General features: G+C 37.8%; 1 protein-coding gene across 4 annotated transcripts in view; it reads left to right on the top strand.

The window, feature by feature from the left end:
- SCUBE1 (signal peptide, CUB domain and EGF like domain containing 1) overlaps positions 1-26,970 on the top strand; it is a 212,517-nt gene that overhangs the window by 100,044 nt on the left and 85,503 nt on the right. For 2 of the 4 annotated variants that reach the window (XM_021392550.1, XM_021392541.1), the window contains exons 5-7: positions 10,387-10,512; positions 17,655-17,771; positions 20,630-20,719. In XM_021392550.1, coding sequence (XP_021248225.1) covers positions 10,387-10,512; positions 17,655-17,771; positions 20,630-20,719 — 333 coding nt within the window. The remainder of the gene's footprint in view (positions 1-10,386; positions 10,513-17,654; positions 17,772-20,629; positions 20,720-26,970) is intronic. The other 2 variants (XM_021392557.1, XM_021392555.1) reach the window with 1 other exon arrangement.

Here is a 26,970-nt window from a genome sequence, read left to right as displayed (position 1 = left end):
CAGTCATCAACACAAAGTATTTGGAAATGTCTTTAAGTGTTGTGTTCATGGCAATAAATAATATTACTAAAATAGCAAAATTAGTATCAGATTTCTTTGGAATGTCTTCAGAAAACTTTGGCTTATTTGAGGATGTGTTATGCCTCAGAAAGGTAGTGCCTATCAAGTCAAGGGCACAGGACATGGCTACTTCCCTGAATAAGAGTTTGAGAGTTGTGAATATATTTCCCAATGAGGAGCAGGCATCTCTGGAATCATTCTTCCACTTGGGAGTTTTAACACAAACCTCACACACATCCAAGACGTTCATCGTCAATTGGTTCTGTGGAGAAAAAAGCATCTTAGTTAAAGTTTAATAGGAACCCAGAATAAGAATCTGTTTCATCCTGCTGCTTGGTGAGGATTATTTACTTCACAGCTTTCTTAAATAGCAGAATCTGAAAATCAACTTGCGAAGTATCTGGTATGGCTTTCAAAGGTGCTGATCAAGCACGTATTTATTTTATATTTTATGTGGTATTGCAAGAAGTTATGAAATTTTCCTAGGAAGAATTTGGAATGTGAAGGAGTTCCTGCAAAGTGAAATGTTCTTGAAATATTTACTGCTAGACTGCCCATTGAATATATGCTATATGCTTCGAAAAAGTGCCTTTGAAATATTTATTTTTCAAATATTTATTAGAATTATTTATTTCTGGAAACCAAGACTGTTTCATGCCAACTGTGCAAATTTCAGAAGGAAAAAAATAGAAGGCACTAGGCTTCATTTTGTTATTCCCATGATACCATTTCTTACCTTATCTTTACGTAAATGATAATAGTGATTTAAACTTTGATTAAACCGTGTTCAGATTTCTTCATGAAACAATACTGAAAAGTTATATATATAATTAAGTTATATACTTAAATTTGTAGAAAGTGTCTGCTTGCAAGGATTATTGTCTTTTTACTGAAGAACTAAAAACTTTGCAAGAACTAAAAACTTTTACTGAAGAACTAAAATCTTTTTGATAAGTTTCATGTGATAGTAGGTGGAGAAATTTTGCTTAAAAACTGAGTTTTCTTGTAACCAGGGAGGAAAAAAAAACATCATCTTGACATTGTTCTAATGCTCTATATCCTTACCATGTTAGAAACAGTGATTTTTTTATACCTAGAGAAAGCATTTAGAAAACAGCGAGGTTTTCGTATCTTTGGTACACTATCAGGTGCAAAGACTAGTATTTGCAAAAATAACCTGGGAGCTTTTCATTTTTGAGACATGCTGGGCAAAGTCGATGTTGAAAGAGACTGAAAGACTTTGTTTCACCAGAACAGCAGCAGTACAAGTTCCTTGATCTCTTTTGATGAATTGTCTTTGAGATAAACCACATCTATGTGTGAGAAGGTAAATATACTCAGTTTCCCCACAGAGACCACTGGAAAGGGTTTCAGTGAGCACCAGCTACTATTAGTAGCTCTGCAATGTGGGAAACAGAGTTAGCCCAACCTCTTGAAGATGATCGACCAAAAAGTCATCACACAATCACAGTAATAAGTCTCAACCAACCTAGGTTGGATTTCAGCCTGCCCACAGGAATTGCTGTCATTTTTGGCAATTTTTGAATCTATTTATTTTCAGTACCTGTTTTTTTCCTGCTAAATTAACCTTGGTCCCATCATTCACTTAATATTTCTGTCCTCTTTGCCTTGACTACTGAAAGAATAAAGTTGTATTTCTGACACATGCCTATTTTTAAACCTTAATATAAAACCTCTCTTGAGGGCTGGATGACAGATTTGATTTTTCTTACTGCCACTTGGAGCAGGAGCATTTTGTCAGAGATCAGACTGCAATCCTGCCTGATGAAGATGGTGTCCCCAGGCATGTTTTATATCCAAACTGGAAATGCATGTAGTTGCTAAACAAACTTGAACTTGTTTATTTTGTAATATACCAGCAGCTGTTTTCTTGTACGATGTCCAGAATTTATCCAGCCAATCTACTTAATAGGGTAGAATTTTGCTTCCTTGGGTCAGTTTGCCTACTTTATTTGTTTAGTTTTTGTTTCAACCTCTTTTGAGGTGAGCTAGAGTCACTAAAACAACTGTGCTTTACTAAAGCTTTAGGTAGAACCTAGCAACTTATTTCAGGAATAAAGGCAGAAAGAAAGTGCTGTGTTCCTTCACTTAACAATATGAAATAATTTAAACCATGAAATAGATTATTATATTTCTGACATACTTGATATAAAGTTTCTCATTTAGCTGCAGTGGTCTATTCCTAGATGGATGCTTTGTACCCATTAACGTTACCATCATCTGAGGAAGAATAGCTGCTCTGATCAGTTAATTTCATCATCTGCTTTCTTGCTGAATAGAGAAAATCTTAGTGTTTTTTTTTTTTTTTTTCCCTGTTCTTGGGTAAGAACATACTCTCTTTTGAGATGAGGGCATCTTAGGCTCTCACTGGGTAGCCAAGCTCACCAGATGTTCTTTATCTCTCAGAAAAACAGCCTTATTTGTGAGCCAGAAATGTCCATAAGGTCTGGTGAAGCTATGCAACAGAAAGGTGAAGGTCAGGTCCAGGCTGTTGAAAAACAGTCCTTTGGCTTCGACAGAGCCAATATCTGACCATATGTATTTGTTGATGGTTAATTGGGTTGGTTAGACAAATGTTGATTTTCATTGCTCTGAGTCATGCAAGATGCTTGAGTTAAAAGGCCAAAGCAGGAATGCTTTATGTAGTATGGTGTAGATGGGGAACTGCTTTCCACAAGCCAGGAGGAAAGTTAACTGTATACTTATTTTGGATAGTCAACCATGTATCAGTATGTATATGACCAAAATTTACATGCATAAGTAACATTTGGCTTGAAACAGCTGTCTTGCACTTCTTCTATCATCATGTTCCTGTCTTAATCAGAAATGTACTGTGTTTTGTTTTCAAATAGAGTAAACCAAAAACTGGAGAAAAATGTTTTCTCTTTCAGTCTTCTAAATTTCTTGGGCTTTGAGTGTGTTTCACTGTAGTAGTTCTTTTGTTTCTCATATGAATTTTTAAAAAGAAAAAAAGCAACAAAAAATACCTTAATAATTTAGTAAACAGATAAAATAAGATTGTCTGTTTTCCTCTTGTATTCTTTCATTTCTCTGCTGCTGGAGATATACTTCCCTCTTTCTGGTGCCAGTCACTGGGAGAATGACCATAAGTACATTCCTTGTTACATTCTGTTTGTTACTATATAGACATGACAATTACAATATACTATGTATATCATATCTTGCTTTGATACCTATTTATTTCCACGAAAGCTACAACAGATATAAGGAACACAATAATACTTTTTGATAGAGCACATTCTCAGCTACAAAACACTCTTTTTAAACACAGTCACCACCATGAGCTATGCTTTTTCACCAACAATGAACAAGAACTTAGATGTTTCAGTCATAAAAATATCTGTACCAGCTGTGCATGGGAACATGGCTCGTCTTTTGTGTCACCATTGCCACTGCTGAAACACACCACCCAGCGCCTCACTGTGTTCACATCCACTGTTTATTTGGTCTCCATAAACATTCAGTAAGCACTGATGGATGTCAGTGGGTCCCATTTTTCTGCGTGGACGCATTCAGTGACATACCTTTGCATCATACGCACTTCCATGTCAGACACCATCTTGTCAGACTGCCCCTCTGCTGCCATCTGTCACACGGCAACAAAATGTAATGGAATATTGGTGGGAAGGTTCAACCTCAACTGCCATCCCACCAACATCCACCTCTGCCATCATGGGCTAACATAATAAAATAGCAGGCAATATTTTCAGAGTGACCCTCGTAATTCATATGGATACAGTTGAACTGCAAAAACGGAACCTCATACACTTGATTTCTCTCATTCCTTAAAAGAGCAGTTCTCTAACCCATACCTGAAATTCCAGACTATCACTAGTAGCAGTTTCAGAGCACCACATGAATCCCTTGTTCAAGCAAAACTAATTATCCATTATAATTAAGACGAATGGAAAGAAACTGACTACAACAATTGCCTGTTGGTTTTGTTCAAAAGATTTATTTTTTGCTTTAAATTCAGGGCATGTTAATAAAAGGTACGTACAACAGTAAATAATAAAACACTGTCTTGTCTGAGTTCAGCAATTCAGTGGCTGGTATATAACTTATTTTTAATGTATTTTAACTCTCACAGAAGCTGTTAGAACACAAGCAGAGCCTGTATGATATATGAATTATGTAAATCATGTCTACAACTTTTTCATGATTTTCTATAAGATTTTTTATTAAATGAGGACACAACTGTGATAGAAGATTTTACTGTGTACCCAGTGCTAAAATGAAAATATCCACAAAAAAAAGAGAATCCACTAAGGTAGTTTTGGGGATTGCATATAAATGATGCACAGCTAATGTATATGCCATTGTGTTTATATGGACTAAGTTCTTGTATTATATGGCTTAAGATTTCTTGTTTTGTTGTTTTTTTCTTTTAAACAAATTCAGCACATTTACTCTAAAGGTACCCTCAGAGTTATTCCTGTGTTATATGACTGGCACAATTCAAGGTAGTCATTTTCAGATTGTGTTTGGAGCCAGCATGGTTATTTGGAACTTATTAAAAAAAAAAAAGCGACAAAACATAGGAAAAAAGCAGAATACATAGAAAATGAAATTATGAGAACAGAGAGGGGAATAGACGATGAACCACAGAGTAAAATAATGCTTAGAAGTCTCGATTAAAATGAGAACAAGCAGTGTTAATGAAAAATAATGGCTGATCAGCACATTAGTTGTCACAGTCACCCTGATTTAAGCACTTTCAGAGCCACTGAGCTGAAAACAGTTGTAGAGCATAATACAATGGAGAGGTCATTGTATCAGGCCAAACATTTTGCAGAACAGCACTATTAGGAGATTTGTGATAACTAGATGGCAGACTGGATTAAGGTAGTAGACTCACACCCCAGTCTATCCAAGGCCAGAAACAAAAATAAGTGTAGAGTGTAAGTCATATAACAATGTCTGCCACTCTTCTGTGAACAATCCTTTGTAACTGAAAGTCAGAAAAAAAGAAAAATGCAATAGGAGAGTTTCTCAAGTCATATCTAAAATAGTAAGAGGGGGTTTTGTTTGATTAGATGAGTGTTCTTCTTTCGTAAGTGGCATTTTTCTTCCTGTATATAATGTATTTTCTATTGGATTTTGTTTTGCTGTCTTGTGTAAGCTTTGAACAGTCATTGTTTTACTGTCTGTCAGTACTTTCAAAGAGAACACACACATACTTTTGTGCAAGGCTCTAAAGATGACTTGAGTAGCAGCATGTGAAATTAAGATATTGCTTTAATTAATGATTAACATGAGAAAGCTATAAACTTTTAAAACATATGGCATTTTAATATCAGGACAATAAAGTAAGGATTTTTTTTTTGGTGTTCAGACCTCTCTTTTATCAATGTTTAGTCTTTCCCTTGATTTGAGAATTATGTTTTCTTACTTGACGTATAGTCGCTTAAGGTGGAGGGCAGGGATGCCATCCAGAGGATCCTTGACAGGCTTGAGAGGTGGGCCCATGCAAACCTCATGAAGTTCAACAAGATGATGTGTAAGGTCCTGCAGCTGGGTCAGGGCAATCAGTAGCACAAATATAGGCTGGGTGGAAAATGAATTGACAGCAGCCCTGAGGAGAGGGACTTGGTGGATGAAACAATCAACATGAGGTAACAGTGTGCACTTGCAGCCCAGAAGACCAACTGTATCCTGGCCTACACTGAGAAGAGGGGTGGCCAGCAGCACAAGGGAGTTGATTGCTCCCTTCCCCTCTGCTCTTGTGAGGCTACATCTGGAGGACTCCATCCAGGCCTGGGGCCCCCAGCATAAGAAAGACGTGGACCTATTGGAGCGGGTCCAGAGGGAGCCACATGGATGCTCAGAGAGCTGAAGTACCTTTCTTGCAAAGAAAGGCTGAGGGAGTTAGGCTTATTCAGCCTGGCAAAGGCTCCAGAGAGACCTCATTGCAGCCTTCCAGTACCTAAAGGAGGCCTCCGCGAAGAATGGGGAGGGATTTTTTGCCAGGGTGTATAGTGAAAGGACATGGGGTAAGAGTTTTAAACTAAAAGAGGGGAAATGTAGATTAGATGTTATGAAGAAATTCTTTACTCAGAGGGTGGTAGAGGCTGCCTAGAGAAGCTGTGGATGCCCCATCCATAGAGGATTTTAAGGGCACGCTGCGTGTAGCTGGCTATATGAAGGAGCAATGTATGAGCCATGGGGTATGTCTTATGGAGTTATGGCCTATCTCCTGATTTGTGGCTGATGGTGATTAAGAGAAATGCTTCAAAACACATTTAAATGAAAAGTGTCTTGAAGCTTCTTACAGCTGACCAACACAGTGCCGGACCATTTCCGCTATCGTGTTTTTTACCTGAAGGATTAGTTTTCTCTCATCTCTGCAAATCAATTTGTTTGGCCTTGATTGGGCCACTTGCCTCCTGAGAGAACAGGGCATTTTTGCTGTAGATGTGCACTGTAGCTATGCTACGCACTCAGGAGAGAAGCCTCCTGGCTCCCTGCACATGACAGTGCCAAGAGGTCTGGATGCATGCTGCCCACATCATAGAATCATAGAATTAGCTAGGTTGGAAAAGACCTACAAGATCATCCGGTCCAACCATCCACCTACCACCAATAACCCCACTAAACCATGTCTCTCAACTCTATATCTAAACGTTTCTTGAACACCTCCAGGGACAGTGACTCAACCACCTCCCTGGGCAGCCCATTCCAGCGCCTGACCACTCGTTCAGAAAAGTAGTATTTCCTAATGTCCAGCCTAAATCTCCCCAGGCGCAACTTGAGGCCATTCCCCCTCGTCCTGTCACTAGTTACAAGAGAGAAGAGGCCGACCCCCAGCTCACTACAACCTCCCTTCAGGTAGTTATAGAGAGCGATAAGGTCTCCCTTGAGCCTCCTTTTCTCCAGACTGAACAATCCCAGCTCCCTCAGCCGCTCCTCATAAGGCCTGTGCTCCAGACCCCTCACCAGCTTCGTCGCCCTCCTCTGAACACGCTCCAGGGCCTCAATGTGTTTCTTGCAGTGAGGGGCCCAAAACTGGACACAGTACTCAAGGTGGGGCCTCACCAGGGCTGAGTACATCCCCTTTTAGTTGCCCTTCACTGTGGGGGTAAGGGAGGCTGAACGCCAATGCACGCATTGATATGCTTTTTCCATGCCTTTATTCATATAATACTAGCTCCTTATGTAAAAAGCATGGGAACATTAGTATTCTATGATTCTATGATTTCTATTAAGTATTTGATAGTGCGAGACCAGCACAGAGGCAGTGTGTGGAGATCCCAGAGGTGGCAGGTATGTTCATATAACTTCTGTAAGAAGATTGTTTGCACCTTTGGAAGCAAAAACCTTGCAGTCCTGATTAAAAAAAAAAATAAAAAAAATTGTACATTATCACTGTTTGTTTTACTTGAACATTTTACATTGGAGTTGTTTGGAGAAATTTGCCTAGAGTAGCCATGATATGAAGTGATAGATGAGCATCTGAGTCTGCAGTGGTGCTGCATTCACCCATGTTTGGAGGAATACATGCTGTTATCATGGTAATGAGATGAGTTATGCTGTGAACTCTCTGTCAGTGTACTCTGAGAGAATCTGTCTCTCCTTTCCAGGTCAGATACCCAAGGGTAAGTCTGGGAAGGCTTTGTAATGCAAATTTAGCTAGCCTTCCTACACACTAGCAATGTTAGATGCTGACCCACAAGGACTGTGTTCAAGATTTCTGTGAATATGTGGGATTTGAATTAACACAGCAATGAAAGCTTCTAAAAGTACATTCAATTTTGTATATTACTTACATGGTTTAGAAAGCTAAAATTGGCCCTATGATGATAAAGAGAAAGCTGCTAAGTATTGCTCCTTGGCATAAACATTATCAGGAATCCACTCCTGGTACTTGGATATTTTTTTTTGAACAACTGGAAGCTTTGTTTAATATAATCCAAGAGAAAAAGAGTAGTAGGTTTGTTGGAGATTTTGCTTATGGTGGATGACACAGAAAATTGAGCCTAATAAATAGTGAAGAAACAAATCCAAACAAAATTACTTACATATAATCTTAGATGGATGCATCATCTGAAAAATAGTTTTTGTGTGTTGGAGAGTATATAGCATATTAAAAGACAAATGAAAATGCACCAGGAAGTAACAACCATTACATTTATTCGTAAAACATATAACGGTAAGCTCAATTGAACTCGGATAATCACCTGTTGGACAAATGATTTCCTGAAGTATCGTAGACTATAGCTTGAATCCATTATATTTTCATGAAATAATAGAGTATGGATATTGAATAGGGAAATTGCAGGTCCTGGGTTTCTACATGTAGCAAAGACACCCTACATTCTATAGTAGTTCTCGCTGTATTTGCCCCAAAGGGAGTATATACTACTAGCCTTCACTATGCTGTCAAATTTCTCATTTCTCTGTCTTTTCCTTTTGAAATGGGAATTTGTACAAACTTACAAACAAATACAGCCCGTATGTACTTTCCATTATCTTTTTGGTTTTCAAATACTTATGATCAAGTTTGGAAAACAGATTCTATATTTTATAAGGATGGAAAATATAAACACTCTTAATGGTTAGTATTGTTACCTGTATTCTTCCACGAGGGGAAAAAAAAAAAAAACATCTTAATAATCTTAGGAGCCCTTTGCTGTACTTTTTCCCCCATGTCCCTGTCTTTCTTGTACTGAAGAGCCCAGAGCTCTCCAGGTGGCCTCCCACATGCTGAGTACAGAGGAAGGATCATGCAGACCTGCTGTAGGCAGTCCTCAAAAAAGAGACCAGGATACTCTTAGCCATCTTTACCACAATGACACACTGCTAGCTTGTGTTCAGCTTTTCTGCCAAGCTGCTTTCCAGCTGGGTGCCCTACCATTTAAGGTGCTTGGGTTCATTTATCCTCAGGGTCAGGACTTTGCACTTTTACTTCTTGAAATTAATGAGGTTCTTGTAAACTCATTTCTCCAGCCTGTCAAGTCTCACTGAATGGCAAAACAACCCTCTGGTGTATCAGCCACTCCTCCTAGTTTGTCTCATCAGCAGTCTTGCAGAGGGTACACTCTGCCCCATCATCTAGATCAGGCATGTCCAATCCACAGCCTGTGGGCCACTTGCAACCTGGGACAGCTAGCAATGCAGCCCCACAAGATTGTAAAGTTCTAACATGATTATGTGATTTTTAGCATTATTTTTCATGAGTTGATTGTGCATAGCTTGAGTACAGACTCTGTAGGCAACAACAGAGCACTGTGGAGGGGTGCATTGCAGTGCTGACTTTGCCTCTTGTGCCTGCCTCAAGACAGTCAAATTGAAACCTGTGCATATCGCACTTTGCATGCATTTGTGCCACTTGGCAAGTAAAATACAGTGATTGCTGATAATAATATTTTGGAGGGCCACAAAGATGGTAAAGGGCCTGGAGCATCTCCCGTATGAGGAAAGACTGAGTAACCTGGGTCTATTCAGCCTGGGGGAAAGAAGACTGAGGGGGGATCTGATTAATGTTTATAAATATCTAAAGGGAGGTGGGAGGCGAATGGATGAGGGCAGGCTCTTCTCAATGGTGTGTAGTGATAGGATAAGGAGCAAAGGTCTAAAACTCAAACATAGGGAGTTCCATACAAACATGCAGAAGAACTTATTTACTGTAAGGGTCACAGAGCACTGGAACAGGTTGCCTGGAGAGGCTGTGAAGTCTCCTTCTACAGACCCATCTAGACACCTATCTGTGTGACCTATTTTTGGGAACCTGCTTTAGCAAGAGAGTTGGACTCAATGGTCTCTTGAGGTCCCTTCCAACCCCTGCGATTCTGTGTTTCTATAATATTTCAGCTTACCTACACATGTATATGTCTGTGAAGACACACAGTTTTTGTTATTATGCAGACATTTCAGTTTTCTTATTTAATTATTAAACTTGGGCAAATATAAAATTGCCAAAACATAACAAATCAGTAAGACTTCTGAATGCTGACTAGTACTGTCTACTAATAACAAATGAAACACATGGTGTTAGGCGTGACTTCTCCTTTGTGAATCCATGCTAAAAATATACATGAAAATAATGTGTAGATATGAAATACAGCTGTAGTTGATCCCAGGCACAGTTATTTTGTCCCTCATTACACTGTTTTTTTGATTGCATATATCTTTTCATCTTCATTCTTTTCCCTTGTAACAAGAGCATGGTCTAGATGCAAAATAAAAATTACAATGGCAGTGAAGCACTGGATATGTATAATTAATGATGATTATTCTGCAACCTTATTTCAGTACTGATGTTTTCCATGTTTCTTTCTTTTACAGAGGGTATGAACTGTATGAACAAAGATCATGGGTGTGCACACATCTGCCGGGAGACGCCCAAAGGTGGGGTTGCCTGTGAATGTAGGCCTGGCTTTGAACTTGCCAAAAACCAGAAGGACTGCAAATGTAGGTAGATGAAGATTAAATTTCACATGCCCCCAAATGTCTTATTTTCTTCATTGTTGTTGTTTTCCAGAAGTCAAGAAATCAACTTTGTTTTGGACAAAGGTGATTTGTGATTTTAGTAATGTGTTTTTTCTGTCAAAAGTTTACTTGGGGTTGGATAAGAGGGATTGAATAACAGAACTTCAGCAGCGAGCTTGTTAGCAAAAATGCTGCCAACTTTTGTATCTTCCTATGAGTGCAAGAAGTGATGGATCAGTTTAATCCAGGCTTTCCCTAAAAAGCAAAGCAAGAAAAAATGATATAGAGGATTCTGGCTTTTGAAGGTCCATAATGATGGATGCATTTTTAAATATACTAATAGGTCAAATGATAAATACATTACAGCTGTCAAACTAATAGCGTTAATTTATTTTTTTTAAAGGATAGAAATGGTTGCTGTAGTCTTGATTCTACTTCACACAGGCTTCTGTTCTTGGTAATACTCAACTATTTCATATGTACTGTTCTTAAATGGGAAACTCTGGGTGATGTATTCTAGAAGCTGGTTTACTGATGATGTTCATTAGCTCACAAAATTGGAACCTAAAATTGTTCTGTACAGGTTAAAATAATTGACCCTCTTTAACGCGTTCATCTGAAAACTTCTGAAGTGAATAGGTTTCTTTCTTATGGCTCCAGTGAGTGTTAGGTCTGACTCCAGTAGCTTGTCTTCCTACCTGGTAGCTTTGTGAGGTGCAAAACATAAAAATTAAAAAAATGGGTAGCAATGAAGCAACATAAAACATATTGTGTGCTTTGCATACGACTAACCTTTTTGTGCTACCCTTTCTTCTTCTCCAGATTTTTTCTTCCTGAATTCTCGGCTTAAGCACACTTAGATAACACTAGTTCTAAAGTATGAATCCAAAAGACTCACTTTTGAATATAATCAAGAAATCCCACAAGACATTGTACAGCCTGATCACTTCTCTGTATTTGAGAGGCTACACAAGGCAAAAAGCAAAAACACGGAAAATTGCCTTTATGGTCATTCTCATTTTCAGTGTTTATTAGAAGCAAACATTGTGTGCTGTTAATTGCAGTGCAATATCAGCTACATTGGTGAAGTTGGGGAGGATGTTTATTTATACTGTTTATTGTTTTTTACCACAAATTTGTACATTCCTTAGGAGGCATGATATTCTTTTCCACAGTGAAATGGTAACAGAAGAATTAGGGCCTGTTCTAGGATGATATTTCCAAATACCATTCTACTATTTAATAGAATGAAATACTTGAATTAACTCAGTGCCCTGTGGTGTTCAAATTTTAGTTTTAATTATCTGAGACACAGATTTTCAAGGCCACAGAGCTTGCTGCAGAATACACCAACCCCTGAACTCACAGCACATCATGCAAATATGTTTCAGAGTGTTGTTTAAAATAACTGTGCTTCTCAGCCTTCCATATGCAAAGGTGCCTAAAACCGTATCCATATAGCCTGGTACAATAATTGTGAGATTGTAAAAAGCTATTTATCAAGGTCTATTTCTGAAACAAATCTTAATATTTTAAGAAACTTTTCACAGCTAACCATTTGAGTGGAATTTACTTAAATCTTGAGCTGCAGCTTTGCAAGTACTGAGTACAGCTATGTTGAAGGAGAGACGCTTGCCTTTTTTCAGCCCAGACTGGATCTGTTTCCTTGGTAAATATAGAGGGATACAGACTGACAGTGTCTGGTATACCCTAGTATAACCCTTTGTGAAGAGGCAGCAGATAACCACTATGTTGCTAGATGAATTTTAATCAGCCAGTTTGCAACTGAATCAGAATACTGGGAGAGATTTTCAGAACCTCAAAGTACTGGCCCCCAGATCCACTACTTAGGGGGCATATGTTTCTCAAAGGAAAAAGAATATGTGTTAAAAGAAGCTTGAAAGCATAAAAAATTGGTGGGATGGCTCCCTGTTTTTTATGCATGTATTATGTAACTATATCATTATGTCCTATCTACATGATTATTTATCACCTTATCATATTATTTCATACTAATAAGGCAATCACTTGGCATCTTGATTCATTCATGATGGACGTTCCTCACGTTAATGAGCAATGGCTTTTGCTAATGACTTTTGTTAATGAGTTCAGTAGTTTCCTCTCCTTCATAACTCAGTGTCATGCACTGCTTGCTGCACAATGTTTAAACTCTATCCTGAACATAAAATTTTTAATTTCCTCGTGGACTTTCCCACGGTACTCATTACAGTGATATCAGAGTGCTACTTAGGCATTGTTCATGTATTTTTAGAACTTCCTTGTCAAGTTAAAAAATACTGTTTTGCCTATCTTACAGATGGAGAATGAGAGAAATGTTAACGTCAAAGTTGCTTAGGTGATGAACAAGAAACTCTCAGAACACAGTTCTGCATTTATAGCACTTAGTAGGATCAAAGCCAAGCTCCCAACAGCTCCATGCAGTGGAGAAGAGTATAGCATTAGTAACTTGTAATAGATGAGATTCGTGTACCTTGCCAAGCCCTAAGTAGGATTTCCATGACAAGGACAGAAATTGATTAAAGTTTTATAGGGCTTCCTTCCACCATCCTTTCTTGACAGTGAGGCAAGGATTCTCTAGCTGTTTCCACAGACCTTACTTTACCACTTGTGCATTGAACACTTTGAATAAGGCAGGAATGTTGTCTGCATTTGTCATTAAGGGTGGTTTTCACAATACAATAAGTCTTATGTGCCAAAAGTCTGGTAATTTGTAGCTTTTGAGTGCTTAATGTTGCAACCTTGGTGTTTTTTTTAATGTAAATTTTAAACAGTTTCTGCAGTTTCTCAGTCACAAAAAAAGATCTTGTACGCTATGCTAGGAAAACAGGGAGGCATTCAGAGAAGGGGTGTCAGAAGGCCATCTAGAAATGCACCAAGCAGAATCATACAGATCTAGAGGTAATTCCTCAGCAGAGCTGCATCCTTTAGATCCAGATCAGCAGTAAATTACCATCTTCTGCGTACACAAGCCATTAGAAGAATATGCATTGTTAGTGAGTCTCTTTGGTACTTGCTTGAAGCAGGAACATGAGATTTAGGAATAGAAAATTTGGTTCCAGATGACAGTGGAAAAACATTGAAAATTACCTCCTCTTTCTATACTTGTATCCATGATAAATTTTTAGATCCTATTCCTGAATGTGATAGCACTAGAATTTTTTTATAAAGATTTTTCCCTCAGTCATGGACTAAATAAGGCATTTTTTGTTAATTAGCTCTATTAATTTTTCTGAAACTTGAAAAAGTAGGGAGAAACCCAGAGCAGATACATATGCATGCAAGTTTTAACCTAAAATATGTCGTTCTGGCAGAGATATAAGCAAGTGAAAGCTGAATCTTTTAATAAGGAATACTAAGTAATCTTAACTGCAGCTATTGCAACCTGCTCCCTTCTGTAATAATGTTTAAGTGAGTAGGGAGGCTAGTGCTAAGTAATTTCAAAAATCTGGTCTAGTATGTTTGCAATAAAATGTTCTCCCACCTATGCCTAATTGCAGCTTTTCAGCTTCTGCAGACAGTTTCAGCTATTCGCTGTCAGTACAGAGATCTCCAGAATGTTTAAAATGTAAGGCCATGCTAGAATAAATAAAGTGCAAATAATATTGCATTCATACATTTATTACATATAAAGAGAGACCAATATATTTGTTGCACATTCTCTGGCATCTGAACCATGGTATATATTTCATCTACATGCAGACAAGATCAGGAAGTCATTGTCCTAGGGATTTTTTTGGGTTGATAGGTGTTAAATACTAGATTCAATATTTGGTCATATATTTTCCAAATACTCATTATGGTGGGCATGCTAGATGAAACAGATGAGAAAAATAATGATATCAAAGTTCAGAGAAGCACTGGAAGCTCAGTACTAAGACATAGGCTGTGGAGTGGGGCTGAGTTCTGGTATTTTCTGTCTTCCCATTGTTTTAACATGGAAGATGTTTAACTGCCCTGGGCAGCCTATTCCATGCCCACCGCCCTCTGGTGCAGAACCTTTTCCTCACCCCTAAACCCCAGCTGCCGCTCCTCTGACCCAGCTCCATGCCATTCCCTCAGGCCCTGACGCAGTCCCCAGAGAGCAGAGCTGAGCACTGCCTCTACGCTCCCTGTGAGGAGCCGTAGGCAGCCATGAGTCCTCCCCTCAGCTCCTCTGCTGTAAGCCAATTGCCCAGAGTATTTCCCTCAAATATGGAAAATCCATGTCAAGATTTCACCTATAAGATATTCAGAAATCTCTGTGTATCGTATATTTTAACTCAATTATCGTGCCATAAATGCTAAGAGAGAGAGCATAGTACCTTGACTGCACTTAAGACACGTGAATGCTAAACCAGTGTCAAAAGCAGTAGTATTATTCTGGTTTTAAATCTGCAATATGAGGATCAGTGCATCTGAATTCTAACAGATAATGTGTATATTCTCCTTTGGTTAAAAAAAAATCTATATATATTACTATTGTCCATCCGTCTAATTGAAACTTGTTCTGTAGTTGTTTGAAAGTGATCTCTGTGTGTTAGAAATTCTATGATTCTATGAAATTATCATTTTGCCTTTTTTGTCTCCGTCTTCAATATCACAAACTCTGAATGAGCACACACATAGTCTACTGCTTAGCTATAGAATCCAAATTTATTGGAAATATTTTTTTAAACAATGCTTTAGGATTTCTCATGAATTTGCTTTAATGGTTTCTGATAAAAATGGAATAGATTGGATTGTCCCTTTGCTTTTAAATACTTTTGTGGGTATTTTTCCTCTAAGCAAGAGAAAATTCTCACTGTGCCACTGTCACAGAATTAAGACTGGAAGGAAATTGAAATGACATATTTTACAAATGGATTTTTTTAACAATTTCACCTGCTGAGCTGTCAAGCTCCAGAATTTTGACTTGAGTTGATTTAAAAAAAAAAAAAAGTAGTCTCATAAGAAGCTCAAATTCTTCAGAAAGATAATTTACAAATATTCGTAAGAGACAAATCAAAGAAACAATGTAAATCATATGCTTATTGGCTGAGTAGAACTGGAACTAGTGTTACTGAAATTTTAGTGTACAGGGAAGCTATAAAACAAGTGTGTGATTCTGCAGGATATGCTATAAACAGCATCAGAGTAGTGCAGTTTTTCATAGAAAAACATAGTAAAGAAAATTCCCTTATATTATGAGAATCAGAGCAACTGTGTTAAGATACTTTCATCTCTGCTGGTGGAGGTTTTCAGGCAAGGAATGCCAAAAATAATCCCTGCAGTCAAGTTGTTTAAAATGTACACTTTGATGCTTATTGCACTTTAAAAGAGTTAATAAAAATACTGTTGGTTAGAAATATATTTAAACATCTGGCATAAACTGCACCTTAAAGTTAATTTGTGATGGCAGTGCAATCCAACAGGAATAGAAATACTGAATGAATCTCCAAGCAGTCCAAGAGGCATGCAGGGTCAAGAGGGAAGGGAGGATAGTTAAATGGAAATCACCTTATCCTGGCTTAGCTCTGCCAATGTGCAGCCATTACTCTGGAAATTGCAAGCAGCTGCTTTCTGTATCATGAACAGCCCCTGCCTGATCACATCCCAAACACATCCAGCCAGAAGATCAGCTCATGTTTGCAGTCAGGATGCAGCCAGCTGATTCCACCACTCTGCTAGCTCTCAGCTAGGCTGCAAAACAGTATTTCATTTACCCCTAGATTAAGCAAAAAATGTTACGTTGCACACATAATGTGGCATAGAGAGGCAGCCATGAGAAAAAGATGTGTCAAAAATAATTGCAAATCAAAGAATGGACAAAAAGAAGTGAAAGAGGACAGGCATAGTGTTGAGCAATAAACCTCAGTTTAGATTTTTAGATCCTTGATTTTAAAATTCTATTAACCATTATCTTGAGTTTACTCAGTATTCCAATTTGCTACCCTGGCTCTTGTATAAACTCTCTTATCTAGAAGAAAAATTCTGCTAAAGACCAATATGAGGAAGTTCCTTCTGGTTAATAGGAGTCATTATTTAAATTACTGTAACTGTATCGAAACATCTAAGTCCTCTGAAATTTATAAGTAAAATGTAACGGAATAGTGATGCATTGAATTTCCCCTGCATCTGTCAGTAGAAACAAAACCATAAAGATTCCAGCCTAAATTAGCTGTACATAAAAAATATGTAGTTATACAGTTAATTCAGATCAGAACTGGTTATTCAGCATCAAGCTATGTGATTGCAAAAGATTAAATGAAACAGGCAAATTAGGGCCATTGTATACCAGCTTAATATTTAAAAGCTGTTTTGTCAGAAATTAAATTTGTTATGTGACAAAAAAAATTGAATCTGATCTCTTAATTCTTGCAAACTTCAAAAATCTACCTGTCAGGAAAAAATGTTTGCTTTAATGTAAGTTTAGTGTTTTTTCACCAGACATTTTAACTGCCGAAAGCAGTTTTGCACTGTATGCTTGTAAGCAAAAGTGACCTCTCCAACACTTTGTCCCTAGTTGAGGCCAGTACACCACAGGGACATACTTTCACTGTATTTTTTTTTGTTTCAAAGAAGAAAATCCCTGCATAATTTTTAAACGTTCATCTACTTTAGGAGGACCAGTACTTGAAATAATAGATTTCAGTCTTATTTGATTCTATTCTTGCTGTTTGATCTCTGCTTCCTCTGCTTTGAAAGCAAAGAAGAAAATGAGAAAGGCTGTATTTGAATTACATACTTGAAAATATGTCTGTATTGGAGACTGCTCATTTATTTATGCCATATACATCACAGATAAGAAACATACAGCTTTTAGGAAGGGATGAAATTGGCTGTCCACCCATGCTAAAATTACTAATACAAATAGAATGGGGGAAAAGTAGCACATGCTTCTATTTTCTTTCTCTTGTTTTCTTTACTGTATGGATCAAAAGTTAAGGCATGAGACAGGAGTATGTCTAAGAGAATGGGGCTCAGAAAGAATGTGGAATGCAAAACTGCAAATACAGATGTTATGTTGCCTTACATCTTGGTTTGTTACTGCTCTTCTGTATTCTGAAAGGCCCTCAAGACTAATTGGTTTCATTGTCATTTTATTTATATATACATATATACACATTCATTTGGGGCTTAACTAGTAACCTGTAACTATGGGAATGGAGGCTGCCAACACACCTGTGATGACACTGATACTGGTCCTGTGTGTGGTTGTCATCAGAAGTATGCCCTGCATTCAGATGGACGAACCTGCATTGGTAAGTACTTTTCTGCAGCACATTTTATTTCATATTCCTCATAGAATACATATGTGCACATATGTGTGTGTGTGTGTGTGTGTGCGCGTGCACGTGTGTATGTTTGTATCTCGCAGGATTTTAGCACCATTGCCAAGAGAAGTGTGTAACAACAGTTCCTGGCCAGAGTGGCAAAGCTCATGCTACATATAGAGAGAAGCATTTGTGCGTATAGTGTTAAAACGTTTGTTAATGGAGGATCCCTTTGTTACTCCTTTGTAACTTTTTATTTCTTTTCATTACTGTAATGATTTTTAAAATAAAAAGGTGTAGAACTTTCATTATGAAAGAAAGTTCATCTCTTCTGTTCATTTTCATGAGTAAGACTTCCATGTGTAAGTAAGGTGAGGAAGATGCTCTTCTTTTCCTAAGCTGCTATTGGAAAAAAATTATTCATTGTGACATGCTTTCCTTCCTGTTGTATTTTTTTATTCTAAAATTTACAGTACTTGTAGTCAATATACTTTCACTAAGATTATCAATAGGAAAAAGCTGCTCAAGAGACAAAGCATCTTGGGAGATGCTATGCTAACACTTATGACTGTAAAATGGATTATTTGCATAACAGTTTCCTTCCACTCTCTGCATTTTTTAAATAAAAGGGGATATTTTTTGTGTAATGCAAGTTAGAATTTGAAGATTCTTACAGATCAAAACCTGAAATCCATAATGGATAAGTATTGTGATCTTGCTGACTTTTTTTGTTTGTTTAATTTCAATTACTTATGAATTCCTAGAAATTTCCTGAGGTTAAAATAATGGGCACATATTTATCATCTTTTCTCTCCTTTGTCAGTGCTACAAGACAAAGCACTTGATCTAAACCCCATGGAAATCTGTCAGTTATCTTTAATGTCGCTTGGTCAGATCCATGGAGTGAAACTCAGGGGCTGCGTGGAGCCTCACTCTCTTCTGATGGGTTTGATCACACAAATTTTGTGATGGGATGAGGGTTGTATTGGCAGAGGTAGAGCTGAACAGGGTTCAGCGCTGGACTCTGTCATGCTATGTTATGCAGAAGCTACGGCTCAGCTTGCAGGATCTCTCAGCCAGTACTTTTTGATTAACACAGAGGGCTCAGTCTTAGAGACCTTCTGTTTAAATAACCCTCCCTGAAGTCTGTGGCAGTTCCAGATGCAGAGAATTTGCAGGAACGAGGGCCTTAAGAGCCACTTATATTGAATGGATAATTGAACTTCTGTTTCTTAGCATTCACTAATGTCCTCAGATTGATATTTTATATTGTCCAACATGTAAAAATGGTTTCCAAAGCTGTGTACACTGCACCTGTTTTTTACTTTTATTTTTTCCATTTTTGTAATGTAATACATACAACTCCATGTTACATTCTTTGGTCTTGTGATTTAAGTCACATATTACTGCCTGTGCTGATTTTCTTCCCTCTTAAGTAGTTCTTTCTCTTAGAATACTTTTAAATTTTTTTCTTTTTTTTACATTTTTATTCCTGCTTTCTGGTGATGGTTCCTGATTGCCTGTCTTGTCTGATAACTGACGTTCATTAATTATTTACAGAGTAAAATAAATAAAAAACTCAAACAAAAGCCTCTATTGCAGCCTGATCCCATCTAGAACTTGTTAAGAACAAAACAAAACAACTTCTTGTTACCACTCAACCATGTAGTGTTGCTACAAACAAAACCTGCCAGCCTCCTCCTCCTCCTCACTTCAGTGATTCCAGTGTTTGCTGTCTTCAGTGGTGTATATATTCCAGTCATCACTGCAAGAATGCAAACTTCTGCAATACCAGAGAAATACTTTTTGACCCTTTTTCTAACATATTTTGTCTTTGTTTAACTTATCCTTTTATTTTTTATGTTTGCTGCATGTTGAAGTCCCCACCTGCACTTTGTTTTTTGTTTTTCTAATTCCTTCTCTGTATAAATCATTTTATTTACCAAGCTGCTTCTTCTCCATTGGTCTCCTGTATGATAAATCTTTATTTTTATTTCACTTACTGATCATTTCTTCCCACACTTGTGACTGTTTCTGTGTATTTCTAATGAAACATAACCAGACTAAATCCTCATTATGCCGTCTGAAACTCTTACATATAGGATATCAGAGACTACCTTGTACAATGACCCTTGCTGACATCGTCTTGCTTACTGCATGCTCATAAAATTACTAAACCCTGTTCTTGCAACATCTTTTCTAGCACTGAATGTCTAGCTAGTAGTGTTTCATAGACAAGCAGGCAACCAGCACTGCCCAAAATGATCTTTTTTGTGTTTGTTTGGTTTGTTGTTTGTTTATTTTTGTTGTTTTTGTTCAATTTGCATGCTGTTGTTTGATTCCTGTTCATGATGTGTCAATGTGTATGAGACTATGTTGCACCCGTACCCATCCATCACCGGACTCTTCTTGCTCTCTCTGTCTATCTTGATCTTCTCCCTGCCAACTTCAGATCATGATGTCACTATTAGCCTGAACCACTTTACAGTGTGTCTTTAATAGTTTGTTAAACTAGCATCCTTGAGTTTTAATTTCCATCATTAACACCTCTCTGGGGCATTCATGTTAGCTGTCTTTTCTCCAGTAGGAATCCATCTTCATGTATCTGGTTAATTACTTTGTAGTTGACATTCTTTCTCCTCCCCTTTTTCTTCCTCCTTTCTCCCAGCACCTATTAATTTTTTCCTGGGGTCTCAAAGGGAATTAACTCTCTAACGGGGATTTAGTGCTTTCATGCCTTGCTTCTTGGCTTTGGCTGTGCCATGCCAAGAAACTCTCTTAGGCAGTGGAAAATTGGGCTTGTGATTAACCAACTGCTCCATGTTTGTCCCTTACTTGTGTTTTAGAGAAGGATGAGGCTGCAATTGAGAGTTCTGAGTACAATGCCACGTCAGTAGCTGATGTGGACAAGCGGGTGAAACGGCGGCTACTTATGGGTAACACTTTTCTTCCACTTCCTTTGTTGTGCTCTCACTTTTGTCTGTATGTGTGTGGGGGGAGGTTCTCTTTTGGTCTCATTTGGTCTTTTTGGTTTTGGTTTGGTTTGTGTGTTTCGTTTTTTTTTAGCTGACTTTATCTGTGTGAAAAGGTCACCGATTTTTTTAAGTTCTCATCTGTTGTACAACTTCATTTCTTGTTTTTAAACTTTTTTTTTCGTAACGCTGCAGCTTTAATGTTCAATTTCTTCTGCGCAGAAAGAAGCTTTTGCCATTAACCTTACTTACCTTATGCAAGCTACTACTTATATGTGAATTGTGTGTTTGTGTGTATGTGTTGCTCTAGGATTCCTAAAAAATCTCATGTGTTGCAGACTTGCCTTTTGACTTAAAAGTGGATAATGGTGATGACATAAAACAATGTTGTATTACATATATAGTGTTAAACGAACAACTGTATTTGACTACTTAGAATTTGCAGTGCTTTTGATTGAAATGTAAATATTATGACTGGAAATTGATTTATTTCCTTTGTGTAGCTATGTTAGTAACCACTGAAAGATCTTTCCCTCATGACTAGTGAGCTTCCTTATGTTCATTCAAGGCTGAAGCATGGCTTGTTTCTCTGTGTTGTTGGAGCCTGGGAGTGGAGAGATGAGGAAGTGCATTGGACAATGTAGATAATTCTTCAGCTTCTCCTCTCAGTTAACTCACTGCTCACCTTTGTGCTAGTCTTCTTCATGTTACATGCATGGGCTTTTGGGAACTGAAAGAGTGGCTGAATTTCTGACTGTTTCTTTTCATGTGACAGAGGGCACAAGATAGCATAGACTGTGGAATGATGCCAGCAGTTTGGAGGCTTCTGAATGTTTTAATACTCTGTATTTTCCATTCTGATGCCCTAGATACCATATGTAATATTTCTATTAGTTTTTAAGTATAGTGAGCATTGGTGAGGTTTACCGAATAAACCATATACAAGATAGGGTTTCTTCTCCTGCTGGAGAAATTATGGCATGACTAAGTTCTGCTCTGTTCCCTCCTGGTGGCTGTTTCCTGTCTTAAAAGCATTAAGCCCATCAGAGACTGCCCTGCTAGCTCTTGGCAGGCTGAGCTCTGGCTGTAAGCATTTACACCTACCTTGAAGGAGCACCTCTGGAAGACCAGAGCCCAGATTACTGGGCTAATAGTTGCAGTAGGTGACAATGCTTATACAATTTTCATATCACTTTTATCTTACTATCCATACTAAATCATCCAGTAGGTCGGCAGACAGTCACACCGTAGGAAATGGCAGGGTGTCCTAAGTCAGAAATGATATTAGATGATAGGTAAAGTGATAGGTAAGGTAAAATGTTTTCTCTCCTCTGAACACCTGGTCATATCTTCCTTTATTTTTAGAATATCTATGATTGTTAGTTAGCAGTTAATTCAGAGATCTAGCAAGTGAACTATATCAATTTGCTGTTTAATGATGCACTGTTTAAATTACTTTAAGGTGACAAAAACTATGATGCTGCTCATCTTACTTTCTAAAGGTGATAGTAACAATTTTAGCTGTAACTTCAGTAAGGTCCACAGTCTCATAGAAAGTCAGTAAAAAAACGTGGAAAGGACCGATATACCATTGGAAAATCCAGTCCTCAAGGTCTAAACAGTGAGAATACCCAGGCATTATCCGTATGTACAATATGTTTTAGAGAAACTGAGCAACAAAGCACACTGCTTTGGTACCTCAACCTCTAATAGAAGTAATTATCCAGCCTGAAAGTATGTTTACACTGCTTACAAGAGTTCAGGCAAACAGAAGTAAAAAATCATTATGAGCAACAAGATTCTTAGTTACACTGAGATTGCAAGTTCCAAGCAGAACATAGGCTCTAGAAATAGGGTTTTGGGAGACAATTAAAAAAATCATTTTGCAAAATACATTGTCTATCTCTTTGGTACCTCTTGTATTCGCAGGTATCAGCCAACAGCTTAGAGTTTCTGGGCAGGCTGTTATTTAACAACTGATTCCTTAGAAAAACATTAACTGGAGCTGAAAAGAAATTTAATTAGTAAATGACAGTTGAGTGGGTGGCTTATTATGTAGGGATTTCTCTAATTGTTTATTTCTACCCTGTTTTCTGATTTTCAGAATATCCACAACTGGTTTTTTGATAGTCTTACTACATTTCAAAAGTGTAGTGCTTTTCCATGAAATTTGATGTTTCTTCAGATGCTTTCTAAAGAGCTATTTTAGAAAGTATTTGAAGGCTCCTCAGGAAACTTTACCAGCTCTTGTAAATGGACTGCTGTTTTTGACCCTGCTGTGCGCAGTCATGGGAGAGTAGGAAAAGTTGATGACTTTATGTAATTTTAGTAAACCGATGAAAGATGTTTTCAATTACAAGACCTGAGTTGATAACTTCTAGGCCCCTGTCATTTGCTCTATTATTAAAATTACTCTGATCTTCATAACAGTTACTATCAGCCCAGGCTAAGAATAATCTTGCATGAGAATACTTTGGGAGAGTGGGGGTGCTGTCAGATATGAGTGCCTGTGCAGCTTGTTTTGCTACAGCAAAACTGACTGTTTCTGTATCTCATACTGACTCTTAGAAAGGTCTGTGTCCTAGTCACGATGCGGGCCTGTGACTTGTGGCTAAATCTTAAATAGAGAGAAGTAGATAAAATAGACTCCAGTCCTTGCTGTTAGATGTATTTATTTCTTAGATCTCATGAGGCAAACCAGAATCTGCAAGAAACTTTTCCTTAGAACCCCCCAGTGGTTATTAGGAATTTTCATCCAATTTCTCTCATAACATTCAGAAATACGGTAGGCTTCCAGATGTCCTTTATCTCTCCTACTCATAGCAAATAACTTGGGTTCAGTGCTCTCATTAAAGAGATGTCACTGAATGAGTTTTCTCTGATCAGTGAATGTGGCTCCATCTTGCTGTTCTTACCGCTTGTTTACTTTTCTTGCACTTCCAATTCAGTTGTCATTTTAGAGGGAAAATGGGTGTGCCCTTAACTGTATTCCAGATGAACTTCTTCTGAGGTGGGCCAGACCCATGTTGCACCATATTTCATTTTTCTCCCTTTTCTCTCTAGTAGTCAAATGAGTCAAGTTCATTTGGTCTTGAACTTACGTACCTTCAGAACCTCTACAAAGGCTGCATTTCTGTCCCTCACCTTCAGTACACCTTTTCCATTCTTTTCAGAGGTCACTGTTGCAAGGTTCCTTTGTTTGGCAATAAAATGCTCTTCCTTTGGTTCTGTGGGGTATAGGATTGATTCTTTCTTGTCTCAAGAAGACAATTGTACAAAGTTCTTTTTATTATATCAAAGAACAGTGGGGCTCAGATTGCACTGATCCTGTCTTGAACTTAAGGAAGTGCAGTAATACTGAATGTTTAAGGTCAGGACAATGTTACAAATGGCAATGACACCATTGCTACAAATGTCTTCAAATCATCCAAATGGTGTGCTGAAATTTACTCCATCACAAGATGTGTTCATCTCATCATAAGTCAGGATCTCAAGGTTTTGTCATTGGACATTGGTTTCTTGGGTCATCAGTAAGGCAGCCTGTCTCAGATACAGATAGGAGTAAAATTGTCTTCCCTTTCCTTGAAGATGGCTCCCAACATCCCTAAAAACCATTTTACTGTCATCTGAAGAGCTTGTAAAGTGTATTGGAACTGTCCTGGACTTTGTATCTACTAGCATTTACCTCTGCCTAGGTTGTTTCTGCTGTGTCACGCTGTAAATGAGCAGGAGTAGAACTGTCAGCTGCGAGCTGAACCATACCCTCCAGGAGTTCAAGGTACTTGAATTTTTTAGTGACAGTCCTTCAGACAGAGGCCACTTGAAGCATCATTCCTGCTTCTGCAATTTCCCTACACAAAGGCTTGTAGAAACTATGCAGCTCTTATCAGTCCTCTATGTTCCTTGCTTCTGAAAAATCAAGATCCTCTGTCAGGAAGCTTATGTAAGGCAGGGACTCAAGATGGCATGCACCTAGTGTTTGAATGTCATGCTGATAATCACAGGAGGAAAGTCGAAGGTCACTTACTTGAGGCATGTTACCATATGTACATTCATATGATAAGCCACCCTTCTTTCTCCTGGTCCAGCTGGAAATTCTTGGGATTTCAGAGCTGAGAAGAACCAATGGTATATGTTGGTCTTAAGGCTAAAAAATCTCAGATCTTAACTTACAACCATTTATGCCTTGTATGAACATGCATGTGAATTACATAAAAGCTTCTAAATTTTCTAATATGTTATCTTCTTACTTCTGCCTTTCTCTATGACACATTGCAATTTTGAGGGTTATAGTCTTTTCTACTGAAGACTATAAGCATGGTAGAACACTAAGAAGCCATTATAGCTTGTGTTTTGTAGGAATCATAGAGTAACTGTTCTTATGGACTTTCTAGTCTGTTAAGCTTACCTGACCCAAGCTGTTGCTTCCTGCATGGCATTTTGTTTTTAAGGAATGTCAGGACTTCATCTCTTTGAATCACTATTTTCTTGCTAGTGGAGACATACAACTCTACCTTGACTACAGGGAAATAGAATCAACAAGTTAACTGGGATTACTAGAGTCTCATTATTAAAGCGATTTTCTCCTCTCAGATATAAAATATCATCATACCAGTGTGGAAATCTTCAGTGGTCATTCTTTCAGTCATCCAAAGACCTCTCCTCTGATGGTTCACTGTGAATAATATCTTCAAAGTCTTTGATTACTTGATGAGTATGATACGCAATGATTGTATAATTCATATGGAAGTCCACCATTTTCTGGATTTCAAGATTCTGTGAAAGAGCCAAATTTAGCTCCTTTCTGGCTCAGGAAGGAATACTGCAGAACTTTAGAGCTTGTTGAAGCCATGCTTTCTTTACCTAAAAACATCTTTCATGTGATAAAAGTTTTCTGGCAAAAGCCTTTCTTTTTTCTTGAAATCAAATTTTGTGTGAAAACTATGGTTTTTATACTGCTTTTGCCTGGAATGATTTTCAGAGATAGGAAGGCAAAGTGCATGCAGTATTCTGATTAGAACATTTGTTTGGACTGTAAGAAACTGATACTGAAGACCCTTTCACGATGATTTACCACTTGTGTTTAAGGGACACAACTGGCTGTAAAGTCACATTAACTCAGTATTATATAGTGGAGCTGCTCTGTTTTTGGAGCCAGTATTAATAACTGATAGCTTGATAAGGGCGTGGGATTATTCCTTTTCAGTAAACATAAGAAAGTAGAAAATGAAAATGGGGTTTCAAACATGCCATTTAACACACTAAATACCAAGCCATCGGCATAAACTGTTAAAAGCTCTGATTTTCAATTAGAAGATTTCTGAAAGTCTTAGACTGTTTTGTTCCAAAGGGAAATAATGGATTTTATAGCCTTGATTTTTGATTTTGATCCTCTTTCAGATTGATAATTTCCAGATGATTCTATTCTCTATCGGACGAGCAGGAAGGCAAGCAAACGAGTGTTGATTTTCAAGTGTTCTATCAAAGCATTTAACTTCTGACTTAGTTACAGCCTACCAAGCATTACTTTAAGACAGAAACACATTTTCAGGATGTACTTAAGTTCCTAGCTTTGTTGTATTGCCTCCTAGGACTCTTTCAAATTGCTTAAAATATGTCTTTATTTCTCTGAATGGCATTTATCTGATTTAGAAATGCTTTCTATCAGAAAGCTGCTGTCAGAAAGCCAAATGTGCTGCTCTGTATGCATCCCAACCTTCTCGTGCTTTAATCAATAAAGCATTTAAAACATATTATTGACAGGCATATTGCCAGGAGGATCTCTAACTGAGTTACTAACAGTGAAACCAAGACTCCACTTTTAAGTTAACTCTTTCTGTCAGTTCTGCTTTGCTGTATGAAATCACAGAAAATAGGGAAAGGAATCCCTGAGGTTATTCATGCATTCTCTCTCTCCCAACGGCAGATCCTTTCATCCCGAGTTATCGTCACTTTTATTCATTGAGTTTGTGAATGGTGTGCTTTTTCCTGTAAAAATCCTTTTTTCTTTTTCCTCATTTCTTTGCTGATGATAAAGTCTCAGACCTTATCCAGAATTCCTTCCAATATCTTCCATTGTTTTGCTTTTCCATTTTAAATGAAAGGATTTGCCCAAGGTCAAGACACAATGCCCTCTGTCAATGTTCAGAGTATTTCAGTTTTTCTTAAATGCAGCTTCCCTATTAAGAAAAGACGGCACGAACAAAATTAACAGT

Source organism: Numida meleagris, chromosome 1, assembly GCF_002078875.1.
Source record: "Numida meleagris isolate 19003 breed g44 Domestic line chromosome 1, NumMel1.0, whole genome shotgun sequence".
Classification (NCBI taxonomy): domain Eukaryota; kingdom Metazoa; phylum Chordata; class Aves; order Galliformes; family Numididae; genus Numida; species Numida meleagris.
Note: the sequence above shows the minus strand (reverse complement) of the source record. Positions and strands in the feature narration are given on the sequence as shown.